The sequence below is a fragment of the Gobio gobio genome (assembly GCF_949357685.1).
Source record: "Gobio gobio genome assembly, chromosome: 6".
NCBI lineage: Eukaryota > Metazoa > Chordata > Actinopteri > Cypriniformes > Gobionidae > Gobio > Gobio gobio.
This window is the reverse complement of record NC_137102.1, coordinates 53,053,247-53,077,834: the sequence shown is the minus strand read 5'-3', so window position 1 is coordinate 53,077,834 and position 24,588 is coordinate 53,053,247. Positions and strand designations below refer to the sequence as shown.

At 36.6% G+C, this 24,588-nt stretch overlaps 1 protein-coding gene across 1 annotated transcript; it reads right to left on the bottom strand.

Annotated features, from left to right (window-relative positions):
* Nucleotides 1–941: 941 nt before the first annotated feature.
* On the bottom strand, nucleotides 942–24,336 carry stap2a (signal transducing adaptor family member 2a). The gene is made up of 11 exons (XM_079820590.1): nucleotides 24,016–24,336; nucleotides 21,767–21,838; nucleotides 19,480–19,599; nucleotides 13,910–13,966; nucleotides 10,419–10,570; nucleotides 9,651–9,782; nucleotides 4,989–5,058; nucleotides 4,806–4,908; nucleotides 4,627–4,722; nucleotides 3,969–4,100; nucleotides 942–2,219 (listed from the first exon to the last, which is right to left on the bottom strand). The coding sequence occupies exons 1-11, from the start codon at nucleotides 24,115–24,117 to the stop codon at nucleotides 2,164–2,166; spliced, it is 1,092 nt and encodes a 363-aa protein (XP_079676716.1). The 5' UTR covers nucleotides 24,118–24,336; the 3' UTR covers nucleotides 942–2,163.
* Between the last annotated feature and the right edge of the window lie 252 nt (nucleotides 24,337–24,588).

The following is a 24,588-nucleotide window of genomic DNA, read 5'->3' as shown; positions in this document are numbered from 1 at the left end:
GATTTACGATATTGATGACCATTAAAACACGTCATCACTGTGAAAAGGGTCTATGTGGGAAAAGCTGCGGCACATTGGACACTGAATGATATTTAATTAATATGTCAAATGTTTGTAAAGTCATTACACCAACACCCATGAACATTTTATGCTTAAAGCTTTACCTGATTGAATTATGTTTTTATTTTTCATTTTTAGCTGCTGCCACATTCTTTTTTTGCCTTTTGGATACCATGAAAATTAAACTTAATTAAAATAATTAAGAATTAAACTTACATATTGACCCAGAAGTATGCAAACATCTTTTTGTTGGGTGCTGTTGCCATGGTGAATCGTAATGTCGGAGCTCCATTGATCGTGGCTTTTCATAGTTGGAGTGCATGAGCTTAACTCAGAGTCAGTCTACTCAGAGTTGATTGAACTACCTCAATTCAGCTGTTCTGAAACCCAAAACTCAGAGTTTCCCATCTCAGAGTAAATTAACTCAGAGTTCAGGTTTAAACTCAGAGTTGGTTGAACCTCCTTACTGAAACGGGCCCCAGCTATATACCAAGTAAATAAATAAATGGACGTGAAATATTAATCTGAGTCTAGGTATTATATATTTTACTTGTATAGTAGCCTAGTAAGCGTCCTCTAAAAGCAGTCCATTAACATACAAACATTCGTCCCAGGCTCCCAGCAACATTTTCATTTGATTCATTCTTGTGCTAATGTTTTTTATTTATTTATTTTTTACTTTTGTTTTAACTATAACGTTACGCTTCTAATATTCTAGTCATCAATCGAAAGGGTTCTCACCATAAAATGAACGCTGAAGTCCTCAGGGTGACGGGTATTTATGTTCCCTGTTTTCAGTCGCAAGATGGCGGCAATGAGCTGTTCTAACTGTCGGTTAAAACAGTACACACGTAGTCAAATGTAAAACTAGAACAGCGGATGAATTCTATAAAACCTTCCCTTTAATTCCCATAAATATCACAGTTATAAATAACAAGAAATGATTTGAACATCACATGAAAACAGATATCTCCAAAGTCACAGTTAGCACCATGCATGTTCATAAAACCGATAATGACAGTTGGTTAGTTAATCATGAACACAAATGCAACCATTTCACAACCTATCCCTAAACGCTTACAAATCATACTCACCTCTAGAAGGCTGAATTGTCCTTTATTCAAATACCATTTTTTTAAACAAACCTGCCTCATAAATTTGGGCTTTCTCCAGCAAATGTGTCCAAAAGCATCATTCAAATTTCAAAACATAGGCCTAACGTTACTCTACCGCGACACTCGGAAGCAGGGTCAAAAATAACTTTTGCCACACCTCTCAAAATGTATGACCATTTATATTTCTAAGTGGCCATGGCACTGCATTATTTTTTATATATATGTTTTTGTTCCACTCGTGACATGGTTTGTGACAGCATGTCAAGTCAGTGTGGGTCAATCTTTCGATTTAATTCAATTTAAATCATGTATTATGTTCCTAATAAAGTTACTGTTTTTATTTGCATTACTGAAGTTCAAATAGTGCTAGCAAATGCCAAAGTCGATTCCCAGGAAACGCATGAACTGATCAAATTTAGGCCTATGTTTAATGTAATGTAATCGCTTTGGATAAAAGCATATCAGCCAAATGCAAAATGCATAGGCTATTTGCCCATTTGGTGAAGGGGCCCATTTTGGACCCTGCCCCGAACAACACCATATTCACATTCATCTGAGCATATAGATCAGTTCTCTCCAGTTCACAGTTAGTGCTTGATTGAAACCAGATATTCATTGTAATTTGATGTGCTTCCTTCTTAAATGTGTGAAAATTTCTCCTCAACTCATGGTTTTGTCATTAGAAACCTGAGTGTAAAGGTATTGGTAATTAAACAGAGAGATATAAATAATATTGGCTCAGACATTTCGTTTTTAATTTTCTGTAATCTCAAAGCATTGTGTGACCGCCTTATCGTGAGGCAGGACAAGCTGGTGGATGGCAGCTCTCGTGTTATTAATAAAGTCAAATAAAGTGGCATTGTTTAAGTCACACTGAGGGAAGAATGTCGATTACAGGGAGTCCTTGTTCCTTCAACAGGACATCAGTCTTTATTGGAAGGCACTGGAAGAATGAGACGGCGAAGGGTGGGCAGAAACAAGGAGGAAATCAATCTTGACTGGTCCGTCTCTTCTCCAGCTTCTGTTTAAGCTCGTCTGTGAGGCCTGGTGGAAGAGAACTTTCTTAGTCATATATTAACACTAATATATTAATATCCAGTCAATTTTAACCCTCATGCTCAGTTAAGAATGATTGTACTTTCTGTATACGTTTGGGTATCTAATGCAAAAAAATATACATTACAGTTCAAAAGTTTGAGCTCTGTAAGATTTTTAAAAAACTTTTCAAAATAAGTCTCTTATGCTCACCAAGGCTGCATTTTTATTTATCAAAATACAGCAAAAACATTAATATCAAAAATATTTGTACAATTTATGCTGTGTGATATGATAAACAACTGTTTTCTATTTGAATATATTTAAAAAGTAATTTATTCCTCTGATCAAAGCTGAATTTTCAACATCATTACTCCAGTCTTCAGTCACATGATCCTTCAGAAATCATTCTAATATGCTGATTTGCTGCGATTTATATATATATATATATATATATATATATATATATATATATATATATATATATATATTTTACTTCTTTGATGAATAGAAAGTTCAAAATAAGTTATTTGAAATAGAAATCTAGTGTTAAAAATATTTTTTTGATCAATTTAATGTATCCTTGTTGAATGAAAAAAAGAAATCGGTAACAAGAATTAAACAACTGAATTAGAATTAAATAAATTAAATATACACAGATATTTAATAATAATAATAATTTTTATAATTAATAATTATATTATTGATATTATTTCACATTATGGATATTATTTCTTGCTGTTTAAGTAAATGTATTAGAGGTGTAACAATACACTCATGTCACGATTCGATACAAATCGCGCGCGATACTGAACTCACAATACGATACTATTGCGTTGTTTTAAATAATATTTTAATAATAATAAAGTGTAATCTCTAACTTCTGCTAACTGTCACACGCGTGTTCACGAGAGACTGGCGTTCCAGCGTATGATGTAGGACGCAGGCGTGACGTAAGTTCCGATGAGGAACGCGGAAACGCAGAGGATACAGCAAAACAAAACTTGGTTCTTGCAAGAACTAGCATATTCTCACTGGAGCGTCCTACGTCTCTCGTGAACGCGCGTACGACAGTTAGCGGAAGTGAGAGATTTCAGTTTTTTAAAGTTTTAAATATGGATATTTTTCTTACACAAACGCATCGCTTCGCTTCAAAAGGCCTTTATTAACCCCCCAGAGCCGTGTGGAGCACTTTTATGATGGATGGATGCACTTTTAGTGACTTCAAAACAGAAACTGCCATTCACTTCCATTATAATGCTTGGAAGAGCCAGGACATTGTTTTAATATAACTCAGATTTTATTCGTCTGAAAGAAGAATGTCATATACTCCTAGGATGGCTTGAGGGTGAGTAATTCATGGGCTAATTTTCATTTTTGGGTGAACTATCCCTTTAAGTTTTAGAAAAATTTACTTTAAATGGGGGGACAGTAATCTCTCAAGTTGCATACAAAATATCTTCATTTGGGAGTTGAACTAAAACCTTATCAAGTAGGTATGAAAAGACATGAGGTTAAGTAATTTTTTTTGGGTGAATAATACCTTATACAGTAAGCTAAGTCTGGGATAAAACTAACCCTATATCGCAAATCATAGTGAACATCAACGATACATATTGTCGCTTTTTATATCGCAATATCTCGATATAACAATGTATCGTTGCACCCCTACAATTTATAGCAAAATACTATAAAATTCAGAACTCAAAACAATGTTATCAAGTTGAAATGTTTTGAAAGCAGTTTTGGAGCTCTTACTCTGAGAGAGAGGTGAGGGAGACAGAACCAGTCTTCTCATGGAGTTGGACGGAGAGCCAGATGGGGAAAAGGATCTTGCTGAGGGACTGGGAGATCTCGTCTGTGGCCGCAGCGTCCATCTGTCTGTACCTACTGAATGAACACACACACACACACACACACACTTAGTCTAGAAAATCTGGAGTGAAAATGGACCTGGTGTACTGTATATTGATCTGGATAAAAGCATTCACTAAATGACTAGTACACATTGACGTATAAAATGTGTGCAGTCCTACATCTAGTGTTCACACATACTGTAGCCAGGATTTTCTCAAACTTCTCACAGTGTTATGCAATTCCTACAAGCCACAAATTGCTCAAATGCACAGATTGAGACTTGTTTCATACTTGTGCAGCAAGAGTCACTACAGCATCCAAGTGCAACTGTTCCTACATGTTGTTTGGCAGGAGCATTGACTCTGATATAACAGATGATTTATCATAAAAGTGCCCAAAAATATCTGGGGGTTTGAACCTCTTCTACCATTTTAAGCACTATACTATCATAAGAAGCTGCAGCACTCTTGATACATTTTTTGCTTTTTAATCCTCAATATATGATGACATATCAGCAGATTTTGTTGTGTGAAGCTGTGGAGCATGAGATGTGTGGTACCTTGTTTACGGGGCAGTGACGGAGCTCGAGAGAGCGGCCCGGTGGGAGCACAGTGCAGCGTTCGCTCTCCATTCTCATCGTTGGACGACACAAACGCTACAGGAAAAGGAAATTCAGATGCTGAGTTCAGTACAAACTGTCATTTTATAGCCCACTTTAACAGTGTGTTTGTGACATACTGATGTTCTCCTCATAAGGCTCTTCTAATATGAAGGGCTGAAGAGTCCCAGCCGTTTTCTCCACGAGTGCATTGATGACATCATGCAGTGTGGGACAGGGGATCTGGAGGAAGATAAAGAGGAGGAGTGAGATTTGCCCAAGGTTGATTTTTTCCCGTTGTTAAGAAAGTCATTTTCACATACTGGGTTTTCCACGTCGATGATGTAACCACCCTGCTGCTTCTGTGTCACTCTGTAATGCCTGAACACTGATCTGAAAAAGAAAACAACACAATGACTCGACTTCATTAGGCCATTGGACTACTTGCACAACTACTTCCACCATCTACTTAATACAAGTTTCTGGTAGCGTTCAGCGAACCTACATACATGAGAATGCAGATTATTACTACGTTTTATGGCTGTCAATTGATTAAAACAATAAATCATGTTCTCTGTACTAACACGAATTATCTTGAACCTGCTGAAATACTCCTATAAATACATTTTCTTTCCAACTGTGTACTCTGAATAATACATATATATATTTCCCCACTAACCTGCAGCCGTCCAGTGCTTGTTTTCTCATTAACAGTTTTTTTCTCTTACGAATTCTCATTGGACAGTAGGTTGCTTACATGGGGGATTGACTTTCTTAGTTGTAGAATCCGGCAGGTTAAGTAAGGAGGGTCTATTTAGAAAGAAATCAGGGATGTGTCTTATCACCTTTATTAATTATTTTATATACTAATTATTTTAAAAACAGATGTTTTATTAAGTATGCAGATGATACCGCTTTAGCGAGCCTGGTAACACTTTACAATAAGGTTCATTAGTTAACATTAGTTAACTACATTAGTTAACATGAACTAGTAATGAACTGCACTTATAAAGCATTTATTTATCTTTGTTAATGTTGATTTCAACATTTACTTATGTATTATTAAAATCTTGCTAACAGTAGTTAATGCACTGTGAACTAACATGAACAAACCATGAACAGCTGGATTTTTATGAACTGACGTTAACAAAGATTAACTAATGCTGAACAGAGGTGTTGTTGATGGTTAGTTCATGTTAACTAATGCATTAACTAATGTTAACTAATACAACCTTATTGTAAAGTGTTACCGCGAGCCTTCTACACGATGGGGAGGAAGAGCATGGACCCATTTTGGATTTCTTTTTAAATTGGTGTGAGAAATCAAGTCTCCTCTTAAATGCCTCCAAAACGAAGATGGTTATTGATTTTAGAGGGAGAGAACAGGATATAACCCATCCTACATAAATAAATGGTGAACACACTATAAATACCTTGGCATCGTTTGGGACCATAAGCTTAAATGGAACGAGTGGACTGATTATGTAGGTAAGAAGATACAACAGAGGTTGTATTTTTTAAAGAAATTATTGAAAGCATTGTGTTAGCTGCTGGTACGGTAATACTTCGGAAGCATTAGAAGAAATCATTACGGAAGGTAGTGACAATGACAAGCTAACTGTTGTGAATCACATTAACAAGTATAGAGACTAGAGATAGCATATACAAAGAGAGAGTGCTGAATAAAGCCAATATTATTGTGCATGATAAGAGGCATCCCATACATTATGCTTTTGAATTACTGCCATCTGGACGACGGCATTGTGTTCCCAGATGCATGATAAAACTATCTTTTATTCCCCACGCGATCAGATTTTTAAATTCATCTTCTAGTGGTGATTGATGGCCAGCTGGTCTGGTTATCTTATCTTAAATTAGATTTATTTGTTTTAAATTATGTTTGCAATTGTGAAATTTTAAATGTGTGTGTGAGCATGCTGCAAATGTACTTCCCCTATGGGGATAAATAAGCTGACTAACTAACTGATCATATTTCATACATGTTTATGTTACATTTTTAAATGAATTTGACTGATAAAAAGATTGCTTGTGTGCGCTGGAGCTCTTATCCCAGTCTTTTAAAATATAGGAATGAATGAATGAATTAAATAAATGTAACAATGTTAAATATTTAATTAATCTTAAACAGTAATGCACACATCATAGAGGACACAGATTAGTGATTCAAATATTTAATTAAAAATATAAATAAATGTTCATACTGATCTTATTCTTCAGGTCCCACACACTTGTGCATTGCGGTAACTAGTTTAAATGAGCACTGACACCCTGTGGTGAAATAATCACTCATGTTTAACAGCCACTGCTTTCTCAGATCGGCTTATGTTGGATTAAAACTTCATGTTCAGTTGAGTTTCGGAAATTTCTGTACACAGTAATCATCAGAATATCTCTATGTCCTGTCCAGTGTTGGGGGTAACGCATTACAAGTAACTTGAGTTACGTAATAATATTACTTTTTCCAAGTAACTAGTAAAGTAATGCATTACTTTTCAAATTTACAACAAAATATCTGAGTTACTTTTTCAAAAAAGTAACGCAAGTTACTTTTTCACATCAATTTGACTGACAGCTCTCCTGCCCCCATGTTGAGAAAAATAAGTGCAGATGTGTTGTGTGTAAACATGATGGTTATTGTAGTTCTAGACTAAATGTGAGTATTTATTTATCTCACTTGCACAATAAAGATTCTGGACTCCTCAAAATGAATAAAATCTGTCAAATGCAAAATCAGAGTACTATGCAAACCTTCAATAATTAAATGTTAAATAAAACAACAATTTTTATGCATAATAAACCTTTTATATTTAATTTACCAATGTCTTGCTGTTAACCTTTGATGATGAAAATTACTAGATTTTTTGTTGTTATTAGTAAAACTTTTTTCTCTTGCGTCCTATTTACCATTATCCAGAATGGCAACACAGCAGAGCTGCACCCTCTACTGTTCATGCGTGAATTAGCATTTTTACCTCAGCCTGGGGCTTATTATTTCAATTTTGGTATGAAGAGGTCTTTACCGTTGCACAAAAATATAACTTTGTTATAAACAAAAACAAAAACAAGCCCAGCCCAGATGAGAAAAAGTAACGCAAAAGTAACGTAACGCATTACTTTTCTTAAAAAGTAACTAAGTAACTCAATTAGTTACTTTTTAAGGGAGTAACACAATATTGTAATGCATTACTTTTCAAAGTAACTTTCCCCAACACTGGTCCTGTCTCTGAAAATATCCAGATTTTTTAATCTTCTTGCGGACAATCATTTTAGGTGGCGTTTAGTCAACTATAGTGACTACAGCATATTGAAAAATATACATAACCGGAAATAAAACTTCAAAACGGAAGTGCGTCACAAAGCTCAGTGCAAGTAGTCCTTTATGATATCCTTTGCAACTACAAATAAAACTAATTGTCATTAACAACAAAAAAATCCTGAAATAAAATAAAATATAAATAATTAAATGAAATTGAATTCAAATTTAATTTGATACTTAAACAAAAAAACTTAAAAAAAAACGTATATAAATTTGAAAATTTCCCTTGGAAACAAACTGATATAAAATAAGTCGAAGTACTAAAATGACTAAAACTGAAATATAATTAAATCTAAATAGAAATATTTAAAAGTATTTTACTAAATTACTAAAACAAACTAAACTTAAAATGAAAACTGAAAATATAAAAATAAAAGCCAATTCTAAATATTGTTAAATACTCCATTAGTAAATAAAGGATACTAAAGTAACACTGATCCAGTGACCCAGTAGCCTGGATGCCAGCCGAACTTAGCCCCGCCCACAACATTTGAGGTTCCGGAAGTTCGGTCTGGACTTGATCCGTTGTGGAGCACCTATGCTCGAACCAGAGCTGTTCGGACCAATCAAATTGTCAGGGCGGGCTTCATACGATGATGGACAGATGATCAACAGTAACGTAACCATTCATGTCATCAAAGAGTGCTTGGGTTGAATTCGTTCTAAACCTAAACGGAGAACTTGTTTGTATATGCATTCACCAAAAATGATTGTGTTGGTAAGTACTCCGTGTATCCTTAAATTCTTTTTACAACACCGGCAAATATCGTTTAAACTCATCTTCTTCTTCAACTTCTTCCAGCGTGCGTGCAGTTGAGTTCTGTTGACAACTATGCGTCGCTCAACATACGTCACTTACTCCGTTGCTCTGATTGGTTGTAATGCAGAGGCATTTTCTTTCCTGGTTCGGTTTAAACACGCCCCATAATCACAGCCCAATGGGGCAGTATCAGACTCATATTCTGACTAGAATCTGTATGACGACGTCAGGCTAGACCCAGTGTCGTAGTGAATGAATCCATTGAATTTGAGTAGAATTCCAGTGATTGTGTGAGGACATCACAAAATCAAGTGAAATCCAGTGGACATCAAAATAAATAAACCAAGGAAAAATTCAGACATAGTGTCCATTTATGAGCTTATAATGAAATTCAGCGATTGCCCTTTATGACGACACAATAGAATCCAGTGATGATGTCACAATGAATAAACCCAGGGGAAATTCAGTCATAACGTCAATTTAGGACATCGTAATGGAATCCAGTGATGATGTCACAATGGCCACTTATGATGATCTGTACTAGGCTGAGTGGAACAGAATGTCAACTATTATTAATTCAGAAGTGAAAAGTAAAGAACTTTTTTTACACTGATATGTGGAAATGCTTTGTATATTTCATGCTCCATTTTAATTAAAGTCCGGTTTCCTGTGCGCTACATTTCATGAGCACTATTTGTGTAGTGTGCAGAGCTGCTGTCTATAAATAGCCTCTCTAATAAGTCACTTATGAGGTTCTTTTTGGTTTAGGATGCTGCTTTATAAGTCATCTGCCTGTGTAGATAGTAGACAGCAAGGAGGCTCTCAATGATAAATGAAATGAACAGAAATAAATACTGAGAGGGAGAGCAAGAAAGAGAGTGTTTTTACCCGTTCAGGTCTTGTCGTGTGGTGACGGCGAGTGAAGATCCGTCCCGGCCCGGTCTGAGCAGCATGTTCCCACAGTCCGGATGTCTTTCTAACAGCACCTCAGCTTCAGTTCGAGACACAGGCCGGAAACACCTGCCAAATAATGTACACAAACACAACTCCATGAACATATTTGTCTCAAGTATCCACTAAGAATGAGATTATTGGCATCCGTTAAATATGTGGATGAATTTGGGAAAGTTTCTGTGCTTTTAAGCCAATTCCTGTCAACAATATGGGCCCTATAAATGCCTAGAATAGGCTAATAAAAGAGTTTTGTAAAGAGTAATAAGAACTGAAACCTTAGTAAGGAGTGTCACTTTTAACAAGAACATGTTAACGGCAGTAGCAAATACAGTCTGACATCAACCACACTGCATATAGGCCTACCTCATAAAACATCAAAAATAATCCAAATAATGATATAAAAAAATGTACAAACACTAAAATATCACATAAATTCTAGTTTGGCTGCATGTTGTAGTTCTGAGAAATGCCATGTCAAATAAGAATCGATTTTATTGTTTATTTTTATTGCTGGCTAGCACACGGTGTAAATCCATGGAATTTGTTTATCACGCAGGCAAAAAGAAATGGTTTAGGAAAGTGACAGCGCTACTCCTGTAAGAGCAATAGCAATAGCGATGTTTTAGTAATGAATAAACACACAGACGCTCAAGAATGTCATCTATGACCCCTCTCCACAAACACAGATAAACAGATACTCACGCAGGTATTTCCCCCACCAGCGGGAGCGAGAGAGGGGACGCGGGGGCTCTGGAAGACGCACGTGCCTTCCGACGCATTTTTTCCTTCTCCACGACCTCCTTCAGCATGTGCAGCTGCCCGGGCAGGAGGGTGAGAGTCGTGGGCACAGCCAGCTGGAATCAACCGCAAAGCATATGTCAGTCTAATTTGCACGGTTGAATATACTGGCCATATGACGCTTTATGCACAGGAACTCTGATCTCTTTATCTATGAAAACATGCGAGCAGCATCACTGAAGAAACGAGTAGGTGGTGTTTCAGTGGTGTTGTTTTGATCTAGAGCCAGTGGATATGATGGTGGTAAATACTTTTTATAATACCTGGCACATTCACTTTATTGCATGTCTAAAGTCCAAATAAATCTGATCGAGGGTGTGTTCACACTTGTAATTCGGTTCTCATGGTTATTTTGGTTCCGGACCGAAAAGTGATACTTCAGACTACGTTTAGATTGTCAGTCCAAATCCAATTTTTGTGCATATCTGATTGAAATCCAATCAGATCGTGTGAACATCAAAAAAAGCTATATTTATACAGGGTTTGAAATCCTATTCAAATCGCATTTCTGGAAATCCGTTGACATGATTTTGCGTGGTTTATGTGACTTTCTCACGCCACGTAAAATGGAAACGTCAGATGTCGCTGCATGGAACAGCATGGAAACTACACATTGTCATGTTGTATAAGACAACATCTGTAATGCAAACCTCCATGTTGCGGATGTTGTTGTTGGCGTATGCCTACCAACACAACGTCATTGCCATAGAAAGCAATGCAGATATTCCGGAAAACTAAAGAGCGGCATGGACAAACAAATCGGATCTGAACAGTCGCGATACACAATGTGGACAGTCAATCATTTTAGATCAGATTCCAATCGTATACACAAATAATCGGATTTAGTGAACGTGCCATAGTATTGATTCACTTAGCGTTCACACTGTCATTTTTAACACCAAACCTAAAGATACAGTGCAAAAGTATTCACAGCGCTTCACTTTTTCCACATTTTGTTATGTTACAGCCTTATTCTAAAATGTATTAAATTCATTATTTTTTCCTCAATTCTACAAACAATACCCCATAATGGCAACATGAAAGAAGTTTGTTTGAAATCTTTGCAAATTCATAAAAAATTAAAAACGAAGATCACATGTGCGTAAGTATTCACTGCCTTTGCTATGACACACAAAATTGAGCGCAATTCCACTGATCTTCCTTGAGATGTTTCTACAACTTGGAGTCCACCTGTGGTAAATTCAGTTGATTGGACATGATTTGGAAAGGCACACACCTGTCTATATAAGGTCCCACAGTTAACAGTGCATGTCAGAGCATAAACCAAGCCATGAAGACCAAGGAATTGTCTGTAGACCTCCGAGACAGGATTGTATCGAGGCACAGATCTGGGGAAGGGTACAGAAACATTTCTGCAGCATTGGAGGTCCCAATGAGCACAGTGGCCTCCATCATCCGTAAATGGAAGAAGTTTGGAACCAACACGACTCTTCCTAGAGCTGGCCGCCCAGCCAAACTGAGCGATCAGGGGAGAAGGGCCTTAATCAGGTAGGTGACCAAGAACCCGATGGTCACTCTAACAGAGCTCCAGCGTTTCTCTGTGGAGAGAGGAGAACCTTCCAGAAGAACAACCGTCTCTGCAGCACTCCACCAATCAGGCCTGTATGGTAGAGTGGCCAGACGGAAGCTACTCCTCAGTAAAAGGCCGCCTGGAGTTTCCCAAAAGGCACCTCTCAGACCACGAGAAACAAATTTCTGGTCTGATGAAGCAAAGATTTAACTTTCTGGCCTGAATGGCAAAAGTCATGTCTGGAGAAAACCAGGAACTGCACATACCAGGCCAATACCATCCCTACAGCGAAGCATGGGGGTGGCAGCATCATGCTGTGGGGATGTTTTTCAGTGGCAGGAACTGGGAGACTAGTCAGGATTGAGGGAACGATGAATGCAGCAATGTACAGCGACATCCTTGATGAAAACCTGCTGCAGAACGCTCTGGACCTCAGACTGGGGCGAAGGTTCCTCTTCCAACAGGATAACAACCTTAAGCACACAGCAAAGATAACAAAGGAGTGGCTGAAAATGGCTGTGCACCGACGCTCCCCATCCAACCTGATGGAGCTCGAGAGGTCCTGCAAAGAAGAATGGGAGAAATGGCCCAGAAATAGGTGTGCCAAGCTTGTAGCATCATACTCAAAAAGACTTGAGGCTGTAAAGGTGCTTCAACAAAGTATCGAGCAAAGGCGGGGAATACGTATGAACGTGATTTTTTCTGTTTTTTATTTTTAATACATTTGCAAAGAATTCAAACAAACGTCTTTCACATTGTCATTATGGGGTATTGATTGGGGAAAAAAATGTTGAATCCATTTTGGAATAAGGCTGTAACATAACAAAATGTGGAAAAAGTGAAGCGCTGTGAATACTTGGCCATTATCGCTGATAACAGTGTTCAACTATCTGACTAACAGAACATTTTATCTAGTGTCAATTGCCAAGTCGACCAATAGAAGTGTCAATAAATAGTGCAACTGGACTGTCAGTGAATTTTGTATAGATATTATGTAAACAATCATTTAAATGTGTGTACATCTTATATGATGTCATACATTTTTCAGAATTACTATTATTAGTTATAAACTACCATTTAAAACTTTGAGGTTGGTACAATTTTAAAATGTTTTTGAAAATCTCTTAGGCTCACCAAGGCTGCAGAATTTCATAAAAATGTAGTAAAAAAAACTGTAATATTATGTTATAATAATAATAATATTATTACTATTTAAAATAGCAGTTTTCTCTCTGAATATATGTTAAAATGTAATTTATTCCTGTGATGCAAAGCTGAATTTTCAGCATCATTACTCCAGTCTTCAGTGTCACATGATCCTTCAGAATCATTCTAATATACTGATTTACTGCTCAAGAAATTTCGTATTATTAACAATGTTGACACAGTTGTGCTGCTATATTTTTGTGGAAACCATGGTACATTTTCAATGTTCATGTCTGTCTCTTTTGATCTTACCAACCCCAAACTTGTAAACGCTCTAGATATCAGATAATCAGCAATTAAAAAAGCCATAAAGGTCAACCAAATCCTTCCCAAACTGAAAGAAACAACGGTATCGGCTGAATTCTTGGAAACTGGTCATAAAACTCAAAGCCTTCTGCAGTTCAAAGGTCTCAGATCTGATTAACCAACTCAGGACAACAATATCATTCAAGACTGCGTGCAAAAAAACAATAAGTCTGACTGAAATTCATTGTTCTGCAAGAGCAGCTGTAAGTGTTTATTGACATGCACACATTAATAAAAATAAAAAAACATTAGCGCTAAGCCAGCATTAACACAAACTCATCTGTGAGACTAAAGAATATATGTTAACTTCTGTTTAAAACCAAAAAACAAATACTGATTTGATTGAACTCACATCTACGACAGAGTAGAGAAAACCTTTCCACAGCTCACGCGCCTCGAGATTTGGTGCCTGAGAGGAAACAGAGACATATTGGCATTAATTATATTAACTATAATTCAATGCACATATTTCCTTATACCACTGCATTACATCACAGCCAAAAAGATCTCCATTACATTTATTGATTATCCAAGGCGAATTACATATGAGGAAAACTACACAGTTGATTCACCCATCATTTTTTTAAAGAAATTAAAACATTTACTCAAAAAGGATGCATTAAATTGATCAGAATCAACAGTAAATACATGCATAGTTACAAAAGATTTCTACTTCAATTAAAGGCTGAATCTTTTTTTTTACGCATCACGGTTTCCACAAAAATATTAAGCATCACTGTTTTCAAAATGTGTAATAATAATTATTATTTATTGCGCACAAAATCAGCATATCAGAATGATTTCTGAAGGGTCATGTGACACTGAAGACTGGAGTAATGATGCTGAAAATTCAGCTTTGATCACAGGAATACAATACATTTTAAAATATATTATTTTTTTCCCAATATTTATATGTAATATTTTACAATATACAATGTTACCATATTTTTTGATCAAATAAAATTAGCAGAAGAGATTTCCTTCAAAAATATATATTTTTTTAAATCTTACCGACCCCAAACCGGTAGTGTAGGTGTTTGTTTTTCCAGTTTGAACATTTATTTATGCACTTCTTTGAGGTATGGAAGGGCTGCTCATAGGCTTTGTAAGAGGAAGTATCAAAGTACAGTGATAGTCAATGTCGGGGGAAAGTGTTTTTGTGCCTCTTTGTCTTGGTAATCTCTTTACAATCTCTCTAGCAGACCTCTGATCAACCCTCATTCCGAATGCAAAGTAAACCAAGAGTTTCCAGACTACGGTATATTCAACGGCTGATAGTGACCCTATGCAGAACAGCAAGTGCTGTTTAGTCTTGAACTGACCATAAAATGACCTGGAGCTGCCTGGAAGTGTTATTACTGGCATCAGATGAGCTGCGTATAAACAAGAGTCAAATACTGGCCAGTGAAACCGAAACTCTATATAGCGTGTCGAAGGTAAATTCTAGGGAGAAGTTTGTGAACCCACATTTGCTCCATTCAGGAGAGTGTGATTTGTCTGGCTATCACCAGACCAAGCTCAATTTCAGATTGAAGTCTGGGGAGTCTGCTCTGTATTTTCTACTGCACAAGAGGCGTGATCAACGAGCATAATTCAAATGATTCCGTATGCAATTGGATAGTCCTTCAACCAATCGGACCACATGAAGCGTGATCAACGGGCAACGACCCATCGCTTCTCTATCCGTCATCGTGTTAAACCCGCCAATAGCGCGCCAGGTGGATAAGCCAGTCTGTGATTGGTTCCCGCAAAAGTGTAACAGAAGCAGTAGAAATGAATGTATAGGTTTCCAGACTGAGTTGCAGGGCGAAATCAAATCGCCGGCAGATCAGGCTGGGTTTACCCAGTCTAGAGTGTGATGGGATTGGAGTGTGATTGTCTCAGACAGTCCAAGCATTCAATCAGGAGCTTATTGTTTCAAGAAAGCGCTTGACATTTTAGAGTGTGTTGGCAGGTTTGGTTTGATTAAAACGAACTCTGGCGCAATGCTCTGTTAGTGCGGTTCATTTGAATAAGTTTAAATGATGCCATTCGGACTCTGGTGTGCACCAAACAAGTGGGCCGAGACCGTTGAAAAGGTAGGTCTAGTGTAGTCCGATTCGAAATATGATAGCAACGTGGACCAAAAAAATCTAAACAAACCAAAAACAGGACGTGATGTCCGTAGATGCAACACTAAAATGGAAAGAATGCTCAAACAACATACATGGTTCTTCTCATCATAGGAGTTACGTTAGCCATTATAGTATATTTGGTATAAGCATCAGAACCACAGTCTCCTTGCAGCAGATCTTCATTTGTGTGTGTATTGAACGAATTCCTGGCACCGTTTTAGTGCATTTAGCCAAGCATACAGCATTGTTTTGGATGTTAGACAAGTTGCGTCACTAAATGGTGTCATAAAAGTGTCATAAATGTGTCATTTTTTTGTATCTTTAGGTTTGGTGTTTTAAAAAAAAACAGTGTGAATGCTAAGCGATTCACATCTTTTTTGGACAGGACCAATACAACAAGGAGAACCAAACTACAAGTGTGAACACACCCTTAGTGTACAATCAGTGTTGGGAAAAGTTACTTTTAAAAATAATACATTACAATATTGTGTTAAAGGGGGGTGAAACACTCCATTTCAGTCAATCTCATGTCAATCTTGAGTACCTATAGAGTAGTATTGCATCCTTCATATCTCCAAAAGTCTTTAGTTTTATTATATTTATAAAAGAAAGATAAGCTGTACCGAGTCTTTCCGGAAAAAAACGAGCGGCTGGAGGCGTATCGTGTGGGCGGGGCTAAAGAGTCACGAGCGTCTGAAAGCTGTGACATCCTTAAACGTGAGGAAAAAAACGTTATCCTAAATAAACCATGGAGATCAATCAGATTTAGCCAGACATACATGATCCAGAATCAGATCTAGAGGCTGAAATTGAACAGGAGAAGCAGCAACGACGACTACAGCAGGACGTCTCTATGGTGTGTCCTGTAACTGTAACTTATATACTTGCTTAGCGGCTTGTCATGCGCGAGTTTTACAACATTTGTGTGCGTTTACTCATGGTTTATGAGGATATCATTTGGTTTATGGACTATTGTATGTGATTTAATGTTAGCAGCAGCAAGCGTAACGGTTTTGCACGTCAGACTATTGCGTGTTTACATAGGAAGACAATGGAATAGTAGCGCATTTGAATGAACGAGTCGATAGCTAACAACACAAAGACATTTGAAGCAGTTTTACTCACCGCCTGCTTCCAAAACACGAGTCATGACCGTGAACCTTAATCGCTGGGAGCGCTCCGTCTTTCAGCATTAGACGAGCTACAAATCCGCCGTATATATAAAACAATCGTTGCCGAAATGCAGGGAACAAACGAAACACTTACACAACTCTGTTGCTGCTCCGGAAAAACAAACTCTATCCTGCCCTGACAACCAAAAACACACATCTTTGGTGACATTGTTGATGTCGTGAAGTCATGTGACTGCAGGTGCATGTGACCGAGCAAAGCGATTTGATGGACCTACTGCTTTCGCTCTCTCGCTCTGGTCTACGGATGCGCGCGCGCGCCCTTCCGGGAGAAGTGCCCTTAGGACCCGTATAAGGAAATTCCGCCCCATTTGACGTCCCACAGACACATGCTCGAAAAAAACTTTCCGAAACTTGTGAGAAACTGGAATGAGTAGTTTTGGCACAGAAATACTCCATCAAACGTCCAACTTAATTTTTGAAACCATGTTTAGCATGGGAATCCAAGTCTTTAACAGTGTAAAAAACTCAGTATGCATGAAACAGCATTTCACCCCCCCTTTAAGGTCACAGTGCACTTTGCGTTCCGATGACTTCCATTCAAACGCATGTGAATGCGTAGCCTGGATGCCAGCCGAACTTAGCCCCACCCACAACATTCGAGGTCGGGAAGTTCGGTCTGGACTTGCTCCGTTGTGGAGCAACTATGCTCGAACCAGAGCTGTTCGGACCAATCAAATTGTCAGGGCGGGCTTTATACGATGATGGACAGATGATCAACCGTAATGTAATCATCCACGTCACCAAAGAGCGCTTCTTCTTCTACTTCTTCAAGCGTGCGTGAAGTTGAGTTCTGTTGACAACTATGTGTCGCTCAACATCCGTCACTTACTCTGTTGCTCTGATTGGTTGTAGGTCTATCCAAATGAGTGCAGCTGCATTTTCTTTCCTGTTTCGGTTGAAACACGCCCCATAATCACAGCCCAATGGAGCAGTATCAGACTCATATCCCAACTAGAATCTGAGTATGACGACGTCAGGCTAGCGAATGCGTCAGACAGGAAATGCAATGCTTGTGCGAAAAGTTTTGCATTTCGCTGCGTACCAAAGTTTATTTTCGAATTCGCATCTCATGATGTCATGTGACCTGTAGACGATCGATACGTCATGGCATGACATCTTGGCTGAATTAAAAGAACAATATTTTTGCAGTAAACACAAGTAGATTGTATATTTTTTCAATTTTGAGTGTAGTTGTTATATGTTGAATTCATGTCAAAAAAGACGCTTCAGTGACGTCATATCACGACCGTTGCAGTGTCCAAAGAAATTTTGTACGCTCAAAGTCTAGTGTACTGTGGCTTTCCCTAAAAAAGTAACTAATTAGTTACTCTTTATGGAAAGTAATGCTTTTTGCATTACTTTTGCGCTACTTTTTCTCACCTTGGCTGGGCTTGCTTGTTTGTTTTAATAACAAAACAAAAAAAAGTTTCTATTTTTGAAAAATGTAAGGCCCTTTCACATCGACAGTGAAATGGATAAGCCTCAGGTTGAAGGAAAAGCAAATTCTTGCCTGTTGCCATTCTGGATTGCAGAAGAATAGGATGCAAGAGAAAGAAAGTTCAACACTTTTACTTCAGCAATAAAAACAAAACACAGATGTAATGTTTATCTAATGTAATTTTTTTTAGTTTGGTTGAATTGGATCATCAAAGGTCAGTAGTAAAGACATTGGTTAATAAATAGGGTGGCCATACGTCTGGATTTTGTCTGGACAGTCTGGATTTTAAGCCCCCTGTCCCGCGTCCGGCCCAGCCTCAAGCCGGACACTCATTTGTCCTGTATTTTGCACAATGTGTCGCTGTGAAATGTTATGTTTTCTGGCACTGTGCCAGATTATTTGTTTATTTATGTATTTCTTTTTATTTCCAGAAGTCCAGAAATGTTATGTTTTCAGGCACTGTGCACTTTGCAAGACAGGTTCATCTCAGTGGTCAGTTTTTGAATCAGACATCACATTGTCTTGAATAAATACAAATACTGTGAACAAACACTTTTTTGCTTCTTCTGTTACACATAGGTCTACAAGATATATTGTAGGTCAAATTTGTCTGGCAATGAATAGAGTAGGCTATTTCAGAATCACTATATCACCATCGATATGATGGACAAAATTGTATTGTAGTTGCGGGTACACCAGAGTCCTATGCAATTATTCTTGCCTCACTAAATGCAGCAAAGTGTCCTCCATTTTGGTGTTTTGCAAACGGCCACCTTATTAATAAAGTGAGACTAAATACAAAGTATGTGTCATTTAGCAATATTAAATTATTCTAAGTAGTATTCTAAGTTTGCATTTCATTGTTTTTATTCATTTTGAGATGAGATGAGTAAATGCACGCTCACATTTAGTCTAGAACTACAATAACCATCATGTTTACACAACGCCTCTGCACAACTCAGATATTTTGCTGCAAAATTTAAAAGTAAGGCATTACTTTTCTAGTTACTTGAAAAAAGTAATCGGATTACGCAACTTGCATTACTTGTAATGCATTACCCTCAGCACTGTGGTAAATATACATCAGGCGGTCTATGAGCGGTCTGAGGGTGTGAGGCCGACATTAAGAGCATTAGGACGTGAGATGTGTGTATACTGACAGACATTTGATACTCACAGTGAGTTTGATTTCTCCATCCTTCATGCGGAGGTTTAATCTGGCTGCTTCAAGATTCCTATCACGACTCGGGTCATCGATCAGAGACACAAACCCACTCAGATCCAACTTCTCTACATACTATTTAAAAAAACACACAGACATGCAGAGCGACATTTAAAGGAAGCGATTCATCCAAAAATGCCTTTTCAAACCCGACTAACTTCTGTGAAACACAAAAAAGATCACGCATCCATGAATTAATTATCATTTTAAATAATAATCAAATAGTTTTATGTTGAATATTATAATTATTAAAAATACAAATCACTATTTTATTATTAAAATAAATATAGTAATAATGAATACTTATATATACTTATGTGTATATTTACACACACACACACACACACACACACAAACACACACACACACACACACACACACAAATAAATAATTGCAATAATACTATTTTACTGTAAAAAAAAGCGCATTTAACAATAATAATTGTGTATAACAATGGTAAAATTGCAATACTAATATCTTTATTTCTTTGCTTTCAAATGTTAAATTATCGAGCTTTAATTTTGGATGACATTATTTTAAATAAATATTTTTAAAAATGCAGCATTGATGATTTTTGGCAGAATACCTAGAATCCATGATTTAATTATCATTTTAAATAATAATCAAATATTTTTATGTTTAATATTTTAATTATTAAAAAGACAAATCTCTTTATTTTATATATATATATATATATATATATATATATATATATATATATATATATATATATATATATATATATATATATATATATATATATATATATATATATATATATATATATATATATATATATATATATATAAATATTTTATGTTTAATATTTTAATTATTAAAAAGACAAATCTCTTTATTATATACATATACATATATATATATATATATATATATATATATATATATATATATATATATATATATATATATATATATATATATATATATATATATATTCCAAGTCTGCTGACAGACATTTGATTTTATTTCACACACACACACACACACACACACACACACACACACACACACACACACACACACACACACACACACACACACACACACACACACACACACACACACACACACACACACACACACACACACACACACACACACACACACACACACACACACTTTTTGTAATACCTATGTCATACCCATGTCATTATACACATTTGTGTCCTGATATTTCACAAAAACATGCCCACACACACACACACACAAATAAATAAAAATATTATTGCAATAATACTATTTTACTGTCAAATAAAAAAAGAGCATTTAACAATAATAATTTTATTTAACAACAATGGTAAAATTGCAATACTATTATCTTTATTTCTTCACTTTCAAATGTTTGTTTTCAAATTATTGAGCTTTCATTTTGAATGACCATATTTTAAATATATATATATTTTTTTTACATGGGTCACACTTTTCAGGTTCAAAAATACAGAACTATAAAAAAAATATATATATAAATACAGGGTGGGGGTGGGGGAATCATTCCTGCCATATGACAGGTTTGTATGAATCCATCTTTGAGGAACAGACCCAAATTTTTGTCATCGTACACTGGAAAATAGCAGCTTGGACATTCTGCCAAACATCTCATTTTGTGTTTCACAGAAGGATGAGATACATGTTTGGAATGGCATGAAGGTGAGCAAAACATTTTCATTTTGAGGTGAACTATCCCTTTAATATTAAAAACACGACTCAGAATAACACAACAGAATCAAGAAATGATCAAATGTGTACCTTCAATGCAATGTAAGTTGCTTTGTATAAAAAATATCTCCTAAATATATGTGATCCGTGTAAAGGCTTACATGTAGGTCTGTTCTTAACACAGAATAAACACACTAGAGTTCATTCATGATAACATGCTGCCACGAGTATGTAAATAAGTTCCCACACAGTGCGATTCTTCACACAACTTTTTGCATGTCACTTTCTCTTTTTCCCTCTCTAGATCAACCTTCCCATCTCTGGCTGAGGTTATAGAGACACTGCTATCTCTATGGGTTCAGAGGGAAAAATCAATACTCAAACCACTATTAAGTAGAGCCTGATAAAACTCTGACTCTTTGCCATCTGCTCGCCCCGGCTGAGTGCGCTTATGGAGATGATAAGGTTACGATGGACTTTAGACTTGAAGGGGATTTGCAGAAAATGTCCTTCTAGATCTCTCCTAATGCTCCACAGATTGTACACCCCTGAATGTGTCACTTACATGTGTGTCTTTAGAGTTGTTGAAGAAGTAGAGCGTGTTTCCACATAAACAGGTCCATAAACGTCGAGCTACCTGCATCAGGAGAAAACAAAAGCAGTATTTTCCTATCAGTCTTAAGTAAACATGAGATCTGCATGCTATGACTCAGTATGGATAATTGTGCTATGCATAAAGACCCAAAAGTGACAGTAAATCATCTCTCTCTGGAGGACGGTTAAACGTCTATTCAGAGCTCTAGCACATAATGTTGACGTGGTAATGCTCTGACAGTGCAGCAAATGGCAGTCGTCTCTGCATAGATTACCGCTCTTCTGTCTGTAATTCTCTGCTCTGTCTGGCTCAATCCTGATCTCAGTGGCAGCTCATGGCTCCCCAGGGCACAGATTTCACACACACACACGCCGGCCCGGAGCACAGCTGTCCTAAATCTGAGACCCACCCCCCTACACACCCCCGACACACAATGTGCACCTGAACCCCAGTATTCCCTACTGAATATACGATTTGTGTATGTGGCCCTCTTTGTCACCTTTGTATTTTGGATAATATTTTAGTTTGGGTGTAATGTAGGCCTATAATATTTTAGTTTAACACTAAAATATTGTATTTGTCTGTCCATATATACACGTGTGTGTGTGTGTGTGTATATATATATATACTTATGTATTTATATACATTGTTATATTTATGTATGTGTGTAAAAAGTATTATAATATAAAATTGAAAATATTAATTATAAATATATATATACACATACACGTGTATGTATAAAAAGTTGTTCACAATATAAAAATGAAGGTATTTTACTATATGTAAAGTGTGTATATATATATATATATATATATATATATATATATATATATATATATATATATATATATATATATATATATATATATATATATATATATATATATATATGCGCATTGTTATATTTATGTATGTGTAAAAATTATTACAAAATAAAATTGGAAATATTTAATATATATAATATATGCACACACGCACATACATAAATATAACAATGCATATGCACGCACACACACACACACACACACACACACACACACACACACACACACACACACACACACACACACACACACGCACTGTGCATATAAAGTAAATACCTCCATTTTTATATTATGAATAACTGTTTACACACAAACACACACACATAAATATAACAATACAGTCCACAAAATATAAAGATATTTACTTTATACAGTGTGCATGTATAATATATATAAAGAAGTTATATTCTAAATATATATTCTAAAATAAGTTTTTCATAATATAAAAATGAAGGTATTAATGTGTGTGTGTGTTTTTATATTTATGTATAAAAAAGTAAATACCTTCATTTTTATATTATGAATAACTTCTTTTAGAGACAACAAAAAATAAAAAAAATAATATTTTTTATTCAAATTTCGACCTAATTACATCTAGAAAGCATATCTTTATGATACATCTATAATGCAAATAAGTCAAATAAATCACTGAAATTAAACAAACGCTTATTTTGTAAAGCATTTACTCGGTTTCCTAAAAATGTGCATATACATTGGCAATGGGGTTTGTTTGTAAATTATTTCTAATCTGCAGTATTTATTAACCAGATTAGCAACTTTAGTGTATCAAAGTTACATAAAAACAGAATCCACAAACGTGCACTGTGGTAAGAGTCATGCAACACTGACGAAGACTCCCAAAACACTGGAATGTTCAATAATCTGTAATATGAAATGACAGCTGGCATCATTAAACTGTCTGCGGCAGAGAACGGTGAACTCCGGCATAAACGCATTCTGCAGTAAGAGATGCGAGTGTCTGGGAATGAATTCTTGATGAGTATGCATCATATTAATCACACACTTTAGACTGCATGTGGTCTGCATTAAGGTGTGCCCATTCCACTACCAGAGCAGCTGAATTGAAAGCACCCAACAGGCAAAACAAGAGCTCAAATATGAGTTATGACATTTATAGAGCTGTCAGACAGCGGCATAACGCATGGCACAGGGCTGCAACGTCAGCTCATTCATCCATTTGTGCTAGAATTAAAACGCAGAATCAACATTTGAGCAGTGACTTAGCAAACGGATGATGTGAAGACAGCTGATCCATGCAAACCTCGCCCATATCCAAACAATACGCGCTTGAAGCATGTGCCATGCGTCTTAGATGCAGCTGCGCGTGATGGTGTGATCAAATAAAGTGTTTGGCGTGTCGTAATGGTCGCTCACCTTCTCTTTCGCTCCTCTTTTCTCCAGGTATCCCTCGTAATAACAGGGAGGCAGCTGCGCTTTCGGGTTGCCGGTGCGCGCGTTCGCGGGCGCCGCCGCCATGACTCGAGCAGCTCAGCCCGGTACTGACACACACATACATACACACACACAGACACACACACCTCAGTAGCGGGACAAAGAGCCGCTGGATGATGTTACTGCCCGGGAAACGACACGCCTTCTTTGGGTGAGAGGTGGATGGCACTGGATATGCGTGATTAATCTCGTCACTGACACGCATTCAGGGGCACAACACACCCGAGAGGCAATATGGCATCTGGGATTACATTATGACCCGCGGGCAAATCTTGTTTTGTGGAAAGTATGTGCGGTAATAATAGGCTACTGTTCATTTATTGATGTCTACTCGAAGAGAAGAGTTGATTCTACTGTAATTCAGTTTTGCTGTAGTATCATATTATTAAAATATATATAAATTACATACCAATATACATTTTACAAATGCATTTAAATATTTTATTTAAACACAATTTAAAATATTTATAATATAAACATTGAAAAACAACCTAT

What these genes read in the sequence shown, in the direction of transcription:
- stap2a (XM_079820590.1), bottom strand. Translation starts at nt 24,117, where the DNA reads ATGGCGGCGGCGCCCGCGAACGCGCGCACCGGCAACCCGAAAGCGCAG. An exon ending in ATGGAGAAATCAAACTCACT is followed by an intron (nt 13,967 to 19,479) that starts GTGAGTATCAAA and finishes GTTTCCTCTCAG; the next exon opens with GCACCAAATCTCGAGGCGCG. An exon ending in TTCTCTACTCTGTCGTAGAT is followed by an intron (nt 10,571 to 13,909) that starts GTGAGTTCAATC and finishes GGTTGATTCCAG; the next exon opens with CTGGCTGTGCCCACGACTCT.